The 15,865-nt window shown below is 47.7% G+C and overlaps 1 protein-coding gene across 1 annotated transcript in view; it reads right to left on the bottom strand.

Annotated features, from left to right (window-relative positions):
* Positions 1 to 2,956: 2,956 nt before the first annotated feature.
* LOC115165916 (uncharacterized) overlaps positions 2,957 to 15,865 on the bottom strand; it is a 182,577-nt gene continuing 169,668 nt past the window's right edge. The window contains exons 8-9 of the mRNA XM_029719415.1: positions 4,434 to 4,701; positions 2,957 to 3,464 (exon numbers count right to left, since the gene is read on the bottom strand). Of these exons, the coding sequence (XP_029575275.1) occupies positions 3,342 to 3,464; positions 4,434 to 4,701 (391 nt within the window). The 3' untranslated portion in view covers positions 2,957 to 3,341. The remainder of the gene's footprint in view (positions 3,465 to 4,433; positions 4,702 to 15,865) is intronic.

Here is a 15,865-nt window from a genome sequence, read left to right as displayed (position 1 = left end):
ACGCACTGGAAGCCTGATGCGTGGGACTGGTAGTGGAGGTACCAGCCTGGGGACACGCACCTCAGGGCTAGTGCGGGAAGCAGGAACTGGCCGAGTGGAACTGGTATTACGCACTGGAAGCCTGATGCATGGTGCTGGTACTGGAAGTGCCAGTTTGGGAACACGCACCTCATGGCTAGTGCGAGGAGCGGGAACAGGCTGAGTAGGACTAGGCTGACTCTCTGGAAGCTTGATGCGTGGTGCTGGTACTGGACGTGCCAGACTAGGGATTCGCACTTCCGGGTCAGCACGAGAGGCAGGAACTGGAAATACTGGGCCATGGAGGCGCACAGGCGGTCTTGATCGCACCTCCTGCACAACCCGTCCTGGCTGGATGGAACTAGTAGCCCTGTATGAGCGGGGTGCTGGTACAGGGCGAACTGGGCTGTGCAGGGGCCTGATGGTTGCCGTGCGCACTTCTTCAAAACTCGGCGCCCTCCGCTCCATACGGTCCTCCATATAAACACGGGTAGCTGGCTTATGGCTCATCCTTCGCCCAGCCAAACTACCCGTGTGCCCCCCCCAAAAAAATTATTGGGGGTACCTCTCGTGCTTCTCCCTCCGCGCGTACAAGGCCTCGTACCTACGCCTCTCTGCCTTGGCTGCCTCGATTTCTTCCCGTGGGCGACGGTATTCCCCAGCCTGGTGCCAAGGTCCAGCCCCGTCCAGAATTTCCTCCCATGTCCATTTCTCCTGATAGTCCATATCAAAATCCCTTTGCTCCTTACTCCGCTGCTTGGTCTTTTTGTGGTGGGTAGTTCTGTCACAGGTGTCGTTGTGTAGCGATGACCAAAATGCAGCGGGAATGTGGATGCTCATCTTTATATTTATTAAATAAAGAGAACACGAAAAAACAACAAAACAAAGAACGGCAGACGACAGTTTTACAGGCTATACTCACAGCAGTGCAAATACAACTACCCACAAAAACCCCAGGTGAAAACAAGCTCCTAATATATGACTCCCAATCAGGAACAATGACGTACAGCTGTTCCTGATCGGGAGCCACACAGAAAACAAAGAAATAGACAAACCAGAAAACCATAACCAGAACATACACTGAAACCCGGGGACACATAAATATAACACCCCTTTAATAACCCACACAACCCGAACCATAAGAAACAAATACCCTTCTGCCACGTCCTGACCAAACTACAATACAAATACTCCCTCTACTGGTCAGGACGTGACACGGAGATTGTTTTATTGTATGTTTGTGTAAATCGTGTCGGTGCACGACGGGTTTTGTACCCACTTATATTATTTTTTGTATATTTTGGTTTTGGAGTTTTATGAGCACTTGTTGAACAACTGTTTAAACCAAGTTCGTTTTCCTGCGCCTGACTTCCCTGCCACCAACACGCAGCCATTACACTGTGTCTGGAATAAATACAGGATGCAGTAGGCTACCTTCAGCTAAATCTGTGTCTGGAATAAATACAGGCCGCATTAACCTACCTTCATCTAAATCTGTGTCTGGAATAAATACAGGCTGCATTAGCCTACCTTCATCTACATCTGTGTCTGGAATAAATACAGGCTGCATTAGCCTACCTTCATCTGAAACTGTGTCTGGAATACATACAGGCCGCATTACCCTACCTTCATCTAAATCTGTGTCTGGAATAAATACAGGCTGCAGTAGCCTACCTTCATCTGAATCTGTGTCTGGAATAAATACAGGCCGCATTAACCTACCTTCATCTGAATCTGTGTCTGGAATAAATACAGGCTGCATTAGCCTACCTTCATCTAAATCTGTGTCTGGAATAAATACAGGCTGCATTAGCCTACCTTCATCTGAATCTGTGTCTGGAATAAATACAGGCTGCATTAGCCTACCTTCATCTGAATCTGTGTCTGGAATAAATACAGGCTGCAGTAGCCTACCTTCATCTGAGTCTGTGTCTGGAATAAATACAGGCCGCATTAGCCTACCTTCATCTGAATCTGTGTCTGGAATAAATACAGGCTGCATTAGCCTACCTTCATCTACATCTGTGTCTGGAATAAATACAGGCTGCAGTAGCCTACCTTCATCTGAAACTGTGTCTGGAATACATACAGGCCGCATTACCCTACCTTCATCTAAATCTGTGTCTGGAATAAATACAGGCTGCAGTAGCCTACCTTCATCTGAGTCTGTGTCTGGAATAAATACAGGCCGCATTAGCCTACCTTCATCTGAATCTGTGTCTGGAATAAATACAGGCTGCATTTGCCTACCTTCATCTGAATCTGTGTCTGGAATAAATACAGGCTGCAGTAGGCTACCTTCATCTGAATCTGTGTCTGGAATAAATACAGACTGCAGTAGTCTACCTTCATCTGAATCTGTGTCTGGAATAAATACAGGCTGCATTAGCCTTCCTTCATCTGAATCTGTGTCTGGAATAAATACAGGCCGCAGTAGCCTACCTTCATCTGAATCTGTGTCTGGAATAAATACAGGCTGCGGTAGCCTACCTTCATCTAAATCTGTGTCTGGAATAAATACAGGCTGCAGTCACCTACCTTCATCCGAATCTGTGTCTGGAATAAATACAGGCTGCAGTAGCCAGCCATGCATTAGGCTATTTTTTGGCCTATTTCATTGATAGTTGAATAGGACTAAGTAAGTAAATCATGTGCATTTTCATCTGTCGGGGTCATTTATCGTTGAACAATGTGTGTGAATGAGTGAAGGAACATAATGATGCATTCTAAGTGATAGAGCAGTAATGTAGACCTGAGGTATAGCCTTTACCGGCATTTAAAGTGCACTTCCGGGTTTTCCGATCGCCAGTAAATCCGATTACGAGTATCGAGTGTGATAAAACGGATACGATTAGGAATATGAGTATGACGAGATCGGCACACTCCTAGTTACTAGGTTTGGCTGCATGGTGACAGTGCATCCAGAACCATCCAGTGGCTAGACACACTACAACCTTAATTTTACCAGGTTCTTGTGAATCAATTGTAATGACAGTCCACCACAACCACCCGATTAAACTATCGGGTGCCACCACATACCCAACAGTTTGAGATCATTGTGAGGGGATTTTGCCAGTGGTTCGTATGGGGAAACAGGCTTCCCAGGAAAATGTTGACTGAGGTTGCAACAGTAACCAAGGGGGGGCGGAGCATAGTGAAGGGTAAATTAATTCCGGAGTAGTTCCTGATTCCTCCAACCTGGATTTGTGGAAAACCTGGGGATTTTTGAAAGGTTTTGGGAATGTGAGCATTACTTTGGTGTTGGTTTCCATGTAGTTGTAGAGCACGTTTACAGAGATGACCAGGTCTCCTGTGTTGAAGGGTTAAGATCTGTTCCAGCCCTGGGGATCAAACTTCCTGCGCTCCGTCACACAGGCATGGAGGTAGCAGAGGGAGAAGAACAGATTGTTGAACTCCTGCTCCCGAGAACACATCTCCAGGGTATCCTGTAAACAGAGAAAGAGAGAGAGCAATAGCTATCAAAATCAAATGTTATTTGCCACATGCGCTGAACACAACAGGTGTAGGTGAAAAGCAGCTACTGTAAGTGAGCTTCACTACAGGTGAAAGGCAGCTGCTGTAAGAAAGCTTCACTACAGGTGAAAGGCAGCTGCTGTAAGAGACCTTCACTACAGGTGAAAGGCAGCTGCTGTAAGAAAGCTTCACTACAGGTGAAAGGCATCTGCTGTAAGAAAGCTTCACTACAGGTGAAAGGCATCTGCTGTAAGAAAGCTTCACTACAGGTGAAAGGCAGCTGCTGTAAGAAAGCTTCACTACAGGTGAAAGGCATCTGCTGTAAGAAAGCTTCACTACAGGTGAAAGGCAGCTGCTGTAAGAAAGCTTCACTACAGGTGAAAGGCATCCGCTGTAAGAAAGCTTCCCTACAGGTGAAAGGCATCTGCTGTAAGAGAGCTTCACTACAGGTGAAAGGCATCTGCTGTAAGAAAGCTTCACTACAGGTGAAAGGCAGCTGCTGTAAGAAAGCTTCACTACAGGTGAAAAGCAGCTGCTGTAAGAGACCTTCACTACAGGTGAAAGGCAGCTGCTGTAAGAAAGCTTCACTACAGGTGAAAGGCAGCTGCTGTAAGAAAGCTTCACTACAGGTGAAAGGCATCTGCTGTAAGAAAGCTTCACTACAGGTGAAAGGCAGCTGCTGTAAGAGAGCTTCACTACAGGTGAAAGGCATCTGCTGCAAGAAAGCTTCACTACAGGTGAAAGGCAGCTGCTGTAAGAGGGCTTCACTACAGGTGAAAGGTAGCTGCTGTAAATATTAACTACTGTAGGGCACTGAGTTTTCCTTCACCGCATGACCTTGACCAGGAAAAACTCTGAACCCTGCTCATTTCACAAGGCATCACTTAAATTCTATATCTACAAAACAACTTTTTTTAATCAGCCGTATGTTTGCCTCTGACCTGGTTGAAGTTGTGGAAGGCAGCGTGCAGACTGGCGTGCCTGCCGGAGGGTAGCTCGTTGGGGATCTTGCTGGCGTCCTCCAGGATGTCTCTGGGGATGATGTGCTGGTCAGGGATGGGCGCTGGCTCCCCGCTGATGAACACCCGGTAGTCATGGTGTCTGCCCTGGTCCACTCCAGGAGGGCTTCCAGAGTGGGCAACCAACGCTCCACCAGGTGCACTTTCTGACTGAAACAACACACACACACACACACACACACACACTATACTGTATTTATTGTACTTTATGTGTTCATTAACGTTTCTTAATGAGCGGAAATGTTTCTAGAAACAAGACCTAAACACTTTTGTTCCAGCCAAGAAACGAAGCAGCTGATTGAGCTGATCTAATCTAATCACGCTTTAGATTGAACCAACTTGATTGAACCAAATTGATTGAACCAAATTGCCATAGGTTCACTGGCTCAGATCAAGAAGGGAGATAATCATGTTGAATCAGGTGCTCTATTCTATTGTCACTGGCTGGCTGCTGGAACAACATTATACAGTCACTATGACCCTCCAGACTACCACTAGTCTAGTCTGGCTGCTGACTGGAACAACATCATACAGTCACTATGACCCTCCAGACTACCACTAGTCTAGTCTGGCTGCTGACTGGAACAACATCATACAGTCACTATGACCCTCCAGACTACCACTAGTCTAGTCTGGCTGCTGGAACAACATCATACAGTCACTATGACCCTCCAGACTACCACTAGTCTAGTCTGGCTGCTGACTGGAACAACATCATACAGTCACTATGACCCTCCATACTACCACTAGTCTAGTCTGGCTGCTGACTGGAACAACATCATACAGTCACTATGACCCTCCAGACTACCACTAGTCTAGTCTGGCTGCTGACTGGAACAACATCAAACAGTCACTATGACCCTCCAGACTACCACTAGTCTAGTCTGGCTGCTGACTGGAACAACATCATACAGTCACTATGACCCTCCAGACTACCACTAGTCTAGTCTGGCTGCTGGAACAACATCATACAGTCACTATGACCCTCCAGACTACCGCTAGTCTAGTCTGGCTGCTGGAACAACATCATACAGTCACTATGACCCTCCAGACTACCACTAGTCTAGTCTGGCTGCTGACTGGAACAACATCATACAGTCACTATGACCCTCCAGACTACCACTAGTCTAGTCTGGCTGCTGGAACAACATCATACAGTCACCATGACCCTCCATACTACCACTAGTCTAGTCTGGCTGCTGACTGGAACAACATCATACAGTCACTTTGACCCTCCAGACTACCACTAGTCTAGTCTGGCTGCTGCAACAACATCATACAGTCACTATGACCCTCCAGACTACCACTAGTCTAGTCTGGCTGCTGGAACAACATCATACAGTCACTATGACCCTCCAGACTACCACTAGTCTAGTCTGGCTGCTGGAACAACATCATACAGTCACCATGACCCTCCATACTACCACTAGTCTAGTCTGGCTGCTGACTGGAACAACATCATACAGTCACTTTGACCCTCCAGACTACCACTAGTCTAGTCTGGCTGCTGGAACAACATCATACAGTCACTATGACCCTCCATACTACCACTAGTCTAGTCTGGCTGCTGACTGGAACAACATCATACAGTCACTATGACCCTCCAGACTACCACTAGTCTAGTCTGGCTGCTGGAACAACATCATACAGTCACCATGACCCTCCAGACTACCACTAGTCTAGTCTGGCTGCTGGAACAACATCATACAGTCACTATGACCCTCCAGACTACCACTAGTCTAGTCTGGCTGCTGACTGGAACAACATCATACAGTCACTATGACCCTCCAGACTACCACTAGTCTAGTCTGGCTGCTGACTGGAACAACATCAAGCAGTCACTATGACCCTCCAGACTACCACTACTCTAGTCTGGCTGCTGGAACAACATCATACAGTCACTATGACTCTCCAGACTACGACTAGTCTAGTCTGGCTGCTGACTGGAACAACATCATACAGTCACTATGACCCTCCAGACTACCGCTAGTCTAGTCTGTCTGCTGACTGGAACAACATCATATAGTCACTATGACCCTCCAGACTACCGCTAGACTAGTCTGGCTGCTGACTGGAACAACATCATACAGTCACTATGACCCTCCAGACTACCACTAGTCTAGTCTGGCTGCTGACTGGAACAACATCATACAGTCACTATGACCCTCCAGACTACCACTAGTCTAGTCTGGCTGCTGGAACAACATCATACAGTCACTATGACCCTCCAGACTACCACTAGTCTAGTCTGGCTGCTGACTGGAACAACATCATACAGTCACTATGACCCTCCAGACTACCACTAGTCTAGTCTGGCTGCTGACTGGAACAACATCATACAGTCACTATGACCCTCCAGACTACCACTAGTCTAGTCTGGCTTCTGGAACAACATCATACAGTCACTATGACCCTCCAGACTACCGCTAGTCTAGTCTGGCTGCTGACCGGAACAACATCATACAGTCACTATGACCCTCCAGACTACCACTAGTCTAGTCTGGCTGCTGGAACAACATCATACAATCACTATGACCCTCCAGACTACCACTAGTCTAGTCTGGCTGCTGACTGGAACAACATCATACAGTCACTATGACCCTCCATACTACTACTAGTCTAGTCTGGCTGCTGACTGGAACAACATCATACAGTCACTATGACCCTCCAGACTACCACTAGTCTAGTCTGGCTGCTGGAACAACATCATACAGTCACTATGACCCTCCATACTACCACTAGTCTAGTCTGGCTCCTGACTGGAACAACATCATACAGTCACTATGACCCTCCAGACTACCACTAGTCTAGTCTGGCTGCTGACTGGAACAACATCATACAGTCACTATGACCCTCCAGACTACCACTAGTCTAGTCTGGCTGCTGGAACAACATCATACAGTCACCATGAACCTCCAGACTACCACTAGTCTAGTCTGGCTGCTGGAACAACATCATACAGTCACTATGACCCTCCAGACTACCACTAGTCTAGTCTGGCTGCTGGAACAACATCATACAGTCACCATGACCCTCCATACTACCACTAGTCTAGTCTGGCTGCTGACTGGAACAACATCATACAGTCACTTTGACCCTCCAGACTACCACTAGTCTAGTCTGGCTGCTGACTGGAACAACATCATACAGTCACTATGACCCTCCAGACTACCACTAGTCTAGTCTGGCTGCTGGAACAACATCATACAGTCACTATGACCCTCCATACTACCACTAGTCTAGTCTGGCTGCTGGAACAACATCATACAGTCACCATGACCCTCCAGACTACCACTAGTCTAGTCTGGCTGCTGACTGGAACAACATCATACAGTCACTATGACCCTCCAGACTACCACTAGTCTAGTTTGGCTGACTGGAACAACATCATACAGTCACTATGACCCTCCAGACTACCACTAGTCTAGTCTGTCTGCTGGAACAACATCATACAGTCACTATGACCCTCCAGACTACCACTAGTCTAGTCTGGCTGCTGACTGGAACAACATCATACAGTCACTATGACCCTCCAGACTACCACTAGTCTAGTCTGGCTGCTGGAACAACATCATACAGTCCACCATGACCCTCCATACTACCACTAGTTTAGTCTGGCTGCTGACTGGAACAACATCATACAGTCACTTTGACCCTCCAGACTACCACTAGTCTAGTCTGGCCTGCTGGAACAACATCATACAGTCACTATGACCCTCCAGACTACCACTAGTCTAGTCTGGCTGCTGGAACAACATCATACAGTCACTATGACCCTCCAGACTACCACTAGTCTAGTCTGGCTGCTGACTGGAACAACATCATACAGTCACTATGACCCTCCAGACTACCACTAGTCTAGTCTGGCTGCTGACTGGAAACAACATCATACAGTCACTTTGACCCTCCAACTACCACTAGTCTAGTCTGGCTGCCTGGAACAACATCATACAGTCACTATGACCCTCCAGACTACCACTAGTCTAGTCTGGCTGCTGACCGGAACAAACATCATACAGTCACTATGACCCTCCAGACTACCACTAGTCTAGTCTGGCTGCTGGAACAACATCATACAATCACTATGACCCTCCAGACTACCACTAGTCTAGTCTGGCTGCTGACCTGGAACAACATCATACAGTCACTATGACCCTCCATACTACTACTAGTCTAGTCTGGCTGCTGACTGGAAAACATCATTACAGTCACTATGACCCTCCAGACTACCACTAGTCTAGTCTGGCTGCTGGAACAACATCATACAGGTCAACTATGACCCTCCATACTACCCACTAGTCTAGTCTGGCTCCTGACTGGAACAACATCATACAGTCACTATGACCCTCCAGACTACCACTAGTCTAGTCTGGCTGCTGGAACAACTCATACAGTCACCATGAACCTCCAGACTACCACTAGTCTAGTCTGGCTGCTGAACAACATCATACAGTCACATGACCTCCAGACTACCACTAGTCTAGTCTGGCCTGCTGGAAACAACATCATACGTCACCATGACCCTCCATACTACCACTAGTCTAGTCTGGCTGCTGACTGGAACAACATCATACAGTCACTTTGACCCTCCAGACTACCACTAGTCTAGTCTGGCTTCTGACTGGAACGAAAACATCATACAGTCACTATGACCCTCCAGACTACCACTAGTCTAGTCTGGCTGCTGGAACAACATCATACAGTTCACTATGACCCTCCATACTACCACTAGTCTAGTCTGGCTGCTGGAACAACATCATACAGTCACACATGACCCTCCAGACTACCACTAGTCTAGTCTGGCTGCTGACTGGAACAACATCATACAGTCACATGACCCTCCAGACTACCACTAGTCTAGTTTGCTGACTGGAACAACACATCATACATGTCACTATGACCCTCCAGACTACACTAGTCTAGTCTGTCTGCTGGAACAACATCATACAGTCACTATGACCCTCCAGACTACCACTAGTCTAGTCTGGCTGCTGACTGGAACAACATCATACAGTCACTATGACCCTCCAACTACCACTAGTCTAGTCTGGCTGCTGGAACCACATCATACAGTCACCATGACCCTCCATACTACCACTAGTTAGTCTGGCTGCTGACTGGAACAACATCATACAGTCACTTTGACCCTCCAGACTACCACTAGTCTAGTCTGTCTGCTGGAACAACATCATACAGTCACTTATGACCCTCCAGACTACCACTAGTCTAGTCTGGCTGCTGGAACAACATCATACAGTCACTATGACCCTCCAGACTACCACTAGTCTAGTCTGGCTGCTGGAACAACATCATACAGTCACTATGACCCTCCAGACTACCACTAGTCTAGTCTGGCTGCTGGAACAACATCATACAGTCACTATGACCCTTCCATACTACCACTAGTCTAGTCTGGCTGCTGACTGGAACAACATCTACAGTCACTATGACCCTCCAGACTACCGCTAGTCTAGTCTGGCTGCTGACTGGAACAACATCATACAGTCACTATGACCCTCCAGACTACCACTAGTCTAGTCTGGCTGCTGGAACACATCATACAGTCACTATGACCCTCCAGACTACCACTAGTCTAGTCTGGCTGCTGGAACAACATCATACAGTCACTATGACCCTCCACTACCACTAGTCTAGTCTGGCTGCTGGAACAACATCATACAGTCACTATGACCCTCCAGACTACCACTAGTCTAGTCTGGCTGCTGGAACAACATCATACAGTCACTATGACCCTCCAGACTACCACTAGTCTAGTCTGGCTGCTGACTGGAACAACATCATACAGTCACTATGACCCTCCAGACTACCACTAGTCTAGTCTGGCTGCTGACTGGAACAACATCATACAGTCACTATGACCCTCCAGACTACCACTAGTCTAGTCTGGCTGCTGACTGGAACAACATCATACAGTCACTATGACCCTCCAGACTACCACTAGTCTAGTCTGGCTGCTGACTGGAACAACGTCATAGTCACTATGACCCTCCATACTACCACAGTCTAGTCTGGCTGCTGACTGGAACATCATACAGTCACTATGACCCTCCAGACTACTACTAGTCTAGTCTGGCTGCTGGAACAACATCATACAGTCACTATGACCCTCCATACTACCACTAGTCTAGTCTGGCTGCTGACTGGAACAACATCATACAGTCACTATGACCCTCCAGACTACCACTAGTCTAGTCTGGCTGCTGACTGGAACACACATCATACAGTCACTATGACCCTCCAGACTACCACTAGTCTAGTCTGGCTGCTGGAACAACATCATACAGTCACTTGACCCTCCATACTACCGCTATCTAGTCTGGCTGCTGATGAACAACATTATACAGTCACTATGACCCTCCAGACTACCACTAGTCTAGTCTGGCTGCTGGAACAACATCATACATCACTATGACCCTCCATACTACCACTAGTCTAGTCTGGCTGCTGACTGGAACAACATCATACAGTCACTATGACCCTCCAGACTACCACTAGTCTAGTCTGGCTGCTGACTGGAACAACATCATACAGTCACTATGACCCCCAGACTACCACTAGTTAGTCTGGCTGCTGGAACAACATCATACAGTCACTATGACCCTCCAGACTACCACTAGTCTAGTCTGGCTGATGACTGGAACAACATATACAGTCACTATGACCCTCCATACTACCACTAGTCTAGTCTGGCTGCTGACTGGAACAACATCATACAGTCACTATGACCCTCCGACTACCACTAGTCTAGTCTGGCTGCTGACTGAACAACATCATACAGTCACTATGACCCTCCATACTACTACTAGTCTAGTCTGGCTGCTGGAACAACATCATACAGTCACTATGACCCTCCAGACTACCACTAGTCTAGTCTGGCTGCTGACTGGAACAACATCAACAGTCACTATGACCCTCCAGACTACCACTAGTCTAGTCTGGCTGCTGACTGGAACAACATCATACAGTCACTATGACCCTCCAGACTACCACTAGTCTAGTCTGGCTGCTGACTGGAACACATCATACAGTCACTAGACCCTCCAGACAACCACTAGTCTAGTTCTGGCTGCTGACTGGAACAACATCATACAGTCACTATGACCCTCCAGACTACCACTAGTCTAGTCTGGCTGCTGACTGGAACAGCTCATACAGTCACTATGACCCTCCAGACTACCACTAGTCTAGTCTGGTCTGCTGCTGACCTGGAACAACATCATACAGTCACTATGACCCTCCGAGACTACCAGCTAGTCTAGTTCTGCTGACTGGAACAACCATCATACAGTCACTATGACCCTCCAGACTACCACTAGTCTAGTCTGGCTGCTGACGTGGAACAACATCATACAGTCACTATGACCCTCCAGACTACCACTAGTCTAGTCTGGCTGCTGACTGGAACACATCATACAGTCACTATGACCCTCCAGACTACCAGCTAGTCGAGTCTGGCTGCTGGAACAACATCATACAGTCACTATGACCCTCCAGACTACCACTAGTCTAGTCTGGCTGCTGGAACAACATCATACAGTCACTATGACCCTCCAGACTACCACTAGTCTAGTCTGGCTGCTGACTGGAACAACATCATACAGTCACTATGACCCTCCAGACTACCACTAGTCTAGTCTGGCTGCTGGAACAACATCATACAGTCACTACCCTCCAGACTACCACTAGTCTAGTCTGACTGCTGACTGGAACAACATCATACAGTCACTATGACCCTCCACTACCACTAGTCTAGTCTGGCTGCTGAACAACATCATACAGTCACTATGACCCTCCAGACTACCACTAGTCTAGTCTGGCAGCTGGGAACAACATCATACAGTCACTATGACCCTCCATACTACCACTAGTCTAGTCTGGCTGCTGACTGGAACAACATCATACAGTCACTATGACCCTCCAGACTACCACTAGTCTAGTCTGGCTGCTGGAACAACATCATACAGTCACTATGACCCTCCAGACTACCACTAGTCTAGTCTTGCTGCTGATTGGAACAACATCATACAGTCACTATGACCCTCCAGACTACTACTAGTCTAGTCTGGCTGCTGGAACAACATCATACAGTCACTAAGACCCTCCAGACTACCACTAGTCTAGTCTGGCTGCTGACTGGAACAACATCATACAGTCACTATGACCCTCCAGACTACCACTAGTCTAGTCTGGCTGCTGGAACAACATCATACAGTCACTATGACCCTCCAGACCTACCACTAGTCTAGTCTGGCTGCTGGAACAACATCATACAGTCACTATGACCCTCCAGACTACCACTAGTCTAGTCTGGCTGCTGGAACAACATCATACAGTCACTATGACCCTCCAGACTACCACTAGTCTAGTCTGGCTGCTGACTGGAACAACATCATAGTCACTATGACCCTCCATACTACCACAGTCTAGTCTGGCTGCTGACTGGAACAACATCATACAGTCACTATGACCCCTCCAGACTACTACTAGTCTAGTCTGGCTGCTTGGAACCAACATCATACAGTCCACGTATGACCCTCCATACTACCACTAGTCTAGTCTGGCTGCTGACTGGAACAACCATCTACAGGTCCACTATTGACCTCAGACTACCACTAGTCTAGTCTGCTGCTGACTGGAACAACATCATACAGTCACTATGACCCTCCATACTACCACTAGTCTAGTCTGGCTGCTGACTGGAACAACATCATACAGTCACTATGACCCTCCAGACTACCACTAGTCTAGTCTGGCTGCTGACTGGAACACATCATACAGTCACTATGCCCCTCCAGACTACCACTAGTCTAGTCTGGCCTGCTGGAACAACATCATACAGTCCCTATGACCCTCCATACTACCACTATCTAGTCTGGCTGCTGACTGGAACAACATCCATACAGTCCACTATGACCCTCCAGACTACCACTAGTCTAGTCTGGCTGCTGACTGGAACAACATCATACAGTCACTATGACCCTCCATACTACCACTAGTCTAGTCTGGCTGCTGACTGGAACAACATCATACAGTCACTATGACCCTCCATACCACTAGTCTAGTCTGGCTGCTGACTGGAACAACATCATACAGTCACTATGACCCCCAGACTACCACTAGTCTAGTCTGGCTGCTGGAACAACATCATACAGTCACTTTGACCCTCCAGACTACCACTAGTCTAGTCTGGCTGATGACTGGAACAACATCATAGTCACTATGACCCTCCATACCACAAGTCTAGTCTGGCTGCTGACTGGAACAACATCATACAGTCACTATGACCCTCCAGACTACCACTAGTCTAGTCTGGCTGCTGCTGGAACAACATCATACAGTCACTATGACCCTCCATACTACCACTAGTCTAGTCTGGCTGCTGACTGAACAACATCATACAGTCACTATGACCCTCCAGACTACCACTAGTCTAGTCTGGCTGCTGACTGGAACAACATCATACAGTCACTATGACCCTCCAGACTACCGCTAGTCTAGTCTGGCTGCTGCTGGAACAACATCATACAGTCACTATGACCCTCCAGACTACCACTAGTCTAGTCTGGCTGCTGGAACAACATCATACAGTCACTAGACCCTCCAGACTTCCACTAGTCTAGTCTGGCTGCTGGAACAACATCATACAGTCACTTGACCCTCCAGACTACCACTAGTCTAGTCTGGCTGCTGGAACAACATCATACAGTCACTATGACCCTCCATACTACCACTAGTCTAGTCTGGCTGCTGGAACTACATCATACAGTCACTATGACCCTCCAGACTACCACTAGTCAGTCTGGCTGCTGACTGGAACAACATCACACAGTCCTATGACCCTCCACTACCACTAGTCTAGTCTGGCTGCTGACTGGAACAATCATACAGTCACTATGACCCTCCATACTACCACTAGTCTAGTCTGGCTGCTGACTGGAACAACATCATACAGTACTATGACCCTCCAGACTACCACTAGTCTAGTCTGCTGCTGCTGGAACAACATCATACAGTCACTATGACCCTCCAGACTACCACAAGTCTAGTCTGGCTGCTGGAACAACATCATACAGTCACTATGACCCTCCACACTACTACTAGTCTAGTCTGGCTGCTGGAACAACATCATACAGTCACTATGACCCTCCAGACTACCACTAGTCTAGTCTGGCTGCTGCTGGAACAACATCATACAGTCACTATGACCCTCCAGACTACCACTAGTCTAGTCTGACTGCTGACTGGAACAACATCATACAGTCACTATGACCCTCCAGACTACCACTAGTCTAGTCTGGCTGCTGGAACAACATCATACAGTCACTTGACCCTCCATACTACCGCTAGTCTAGTCTGGCTGACTGGAACAACATCATACAGTCACTATGACCCTCCAGACTACCACTAGTCTAGTCTGGCTGCTGACTGGAACAACATCATACAGTCACTATGACCCTCCAGACTACCCACTAGTCTAGTCTGGCTGCTGGAAACAACATCATACAGTCACTATGACCCTCCAGACTACCAATAGTCTAGTCTGGCTGCTGAGAACAACATCATACAGTCACTATGACCCTCCAGACTACCACTAGTCTAGTCTGGCTGCTGGAACAACATCATACAGTCACTAATTGACCCCTCCAGACTACCACTAGTCTAGCTGGCTGCTGACTGGAACAACATCATCAGTCACTATGACCCTCCAGACTACCACGAGTCTAGTCTGGCTGCTGACTGGAACAACATCATACAGTCACTATGACCCTCCAGACTACCACTAGTCTAGTTCTGGCTGCTGACTGGAACAACATCATACAGTCACTATGACCCTCCAGACTACCACTAGTCTAGTCTGCGCTGCCATGGAACAACATCATACAGTCACTATGACCCTCCAGACTACCACTAGTCTAGTCTGGCTGCTGACTGGAACAACATCATAGTCACGATGACCCTCCATACTACCACAAGTCTAGTCTGGCTGCTGGAACAACATCATACAGTCACTATGACCCTCCAGACTACTACTAGTCTAGTCTGGCTGCTGGAACAACATCATACAGTCACTATGACCCTCCATACTACCACTAGTCTAGTCTGGCTGCTGACTGGAACAACATCATACAGTCACTTGACCTGCCAGACTACCACTAGCTAGTCTGGCTGCTGACTGGAACAACATCATACAGTCACTATGACCCTCCATACTACCACTAGACTAGTCTGGCTGCTGGAACAACATCATACAGTCACTATGACCCTCCAGACTACCACTAGTCAGTCTGGCTGCTGACTTGAACAACATCACACAGTCTCTATGACCCTCCAGA

Source organism: Salmo trutta, chromosome 3 (genome assembly GCF_901001165.1).
Source record: "Salmo trutta chromosome 3, fSalTru1.1, whole genome shotgun sequence".
Taxonomy (NCBI): domain Eukaryota; kingdom Metazoa; phylum Chordata; class Actinopteri; order Salmoniformes; family Salmonidae; genus Salmo; species Salmo trutta.
Note: the sequence above shows the minus strand (reverse complement) of the source record. Positions and strands in the feature narration are given on the sequence as shown.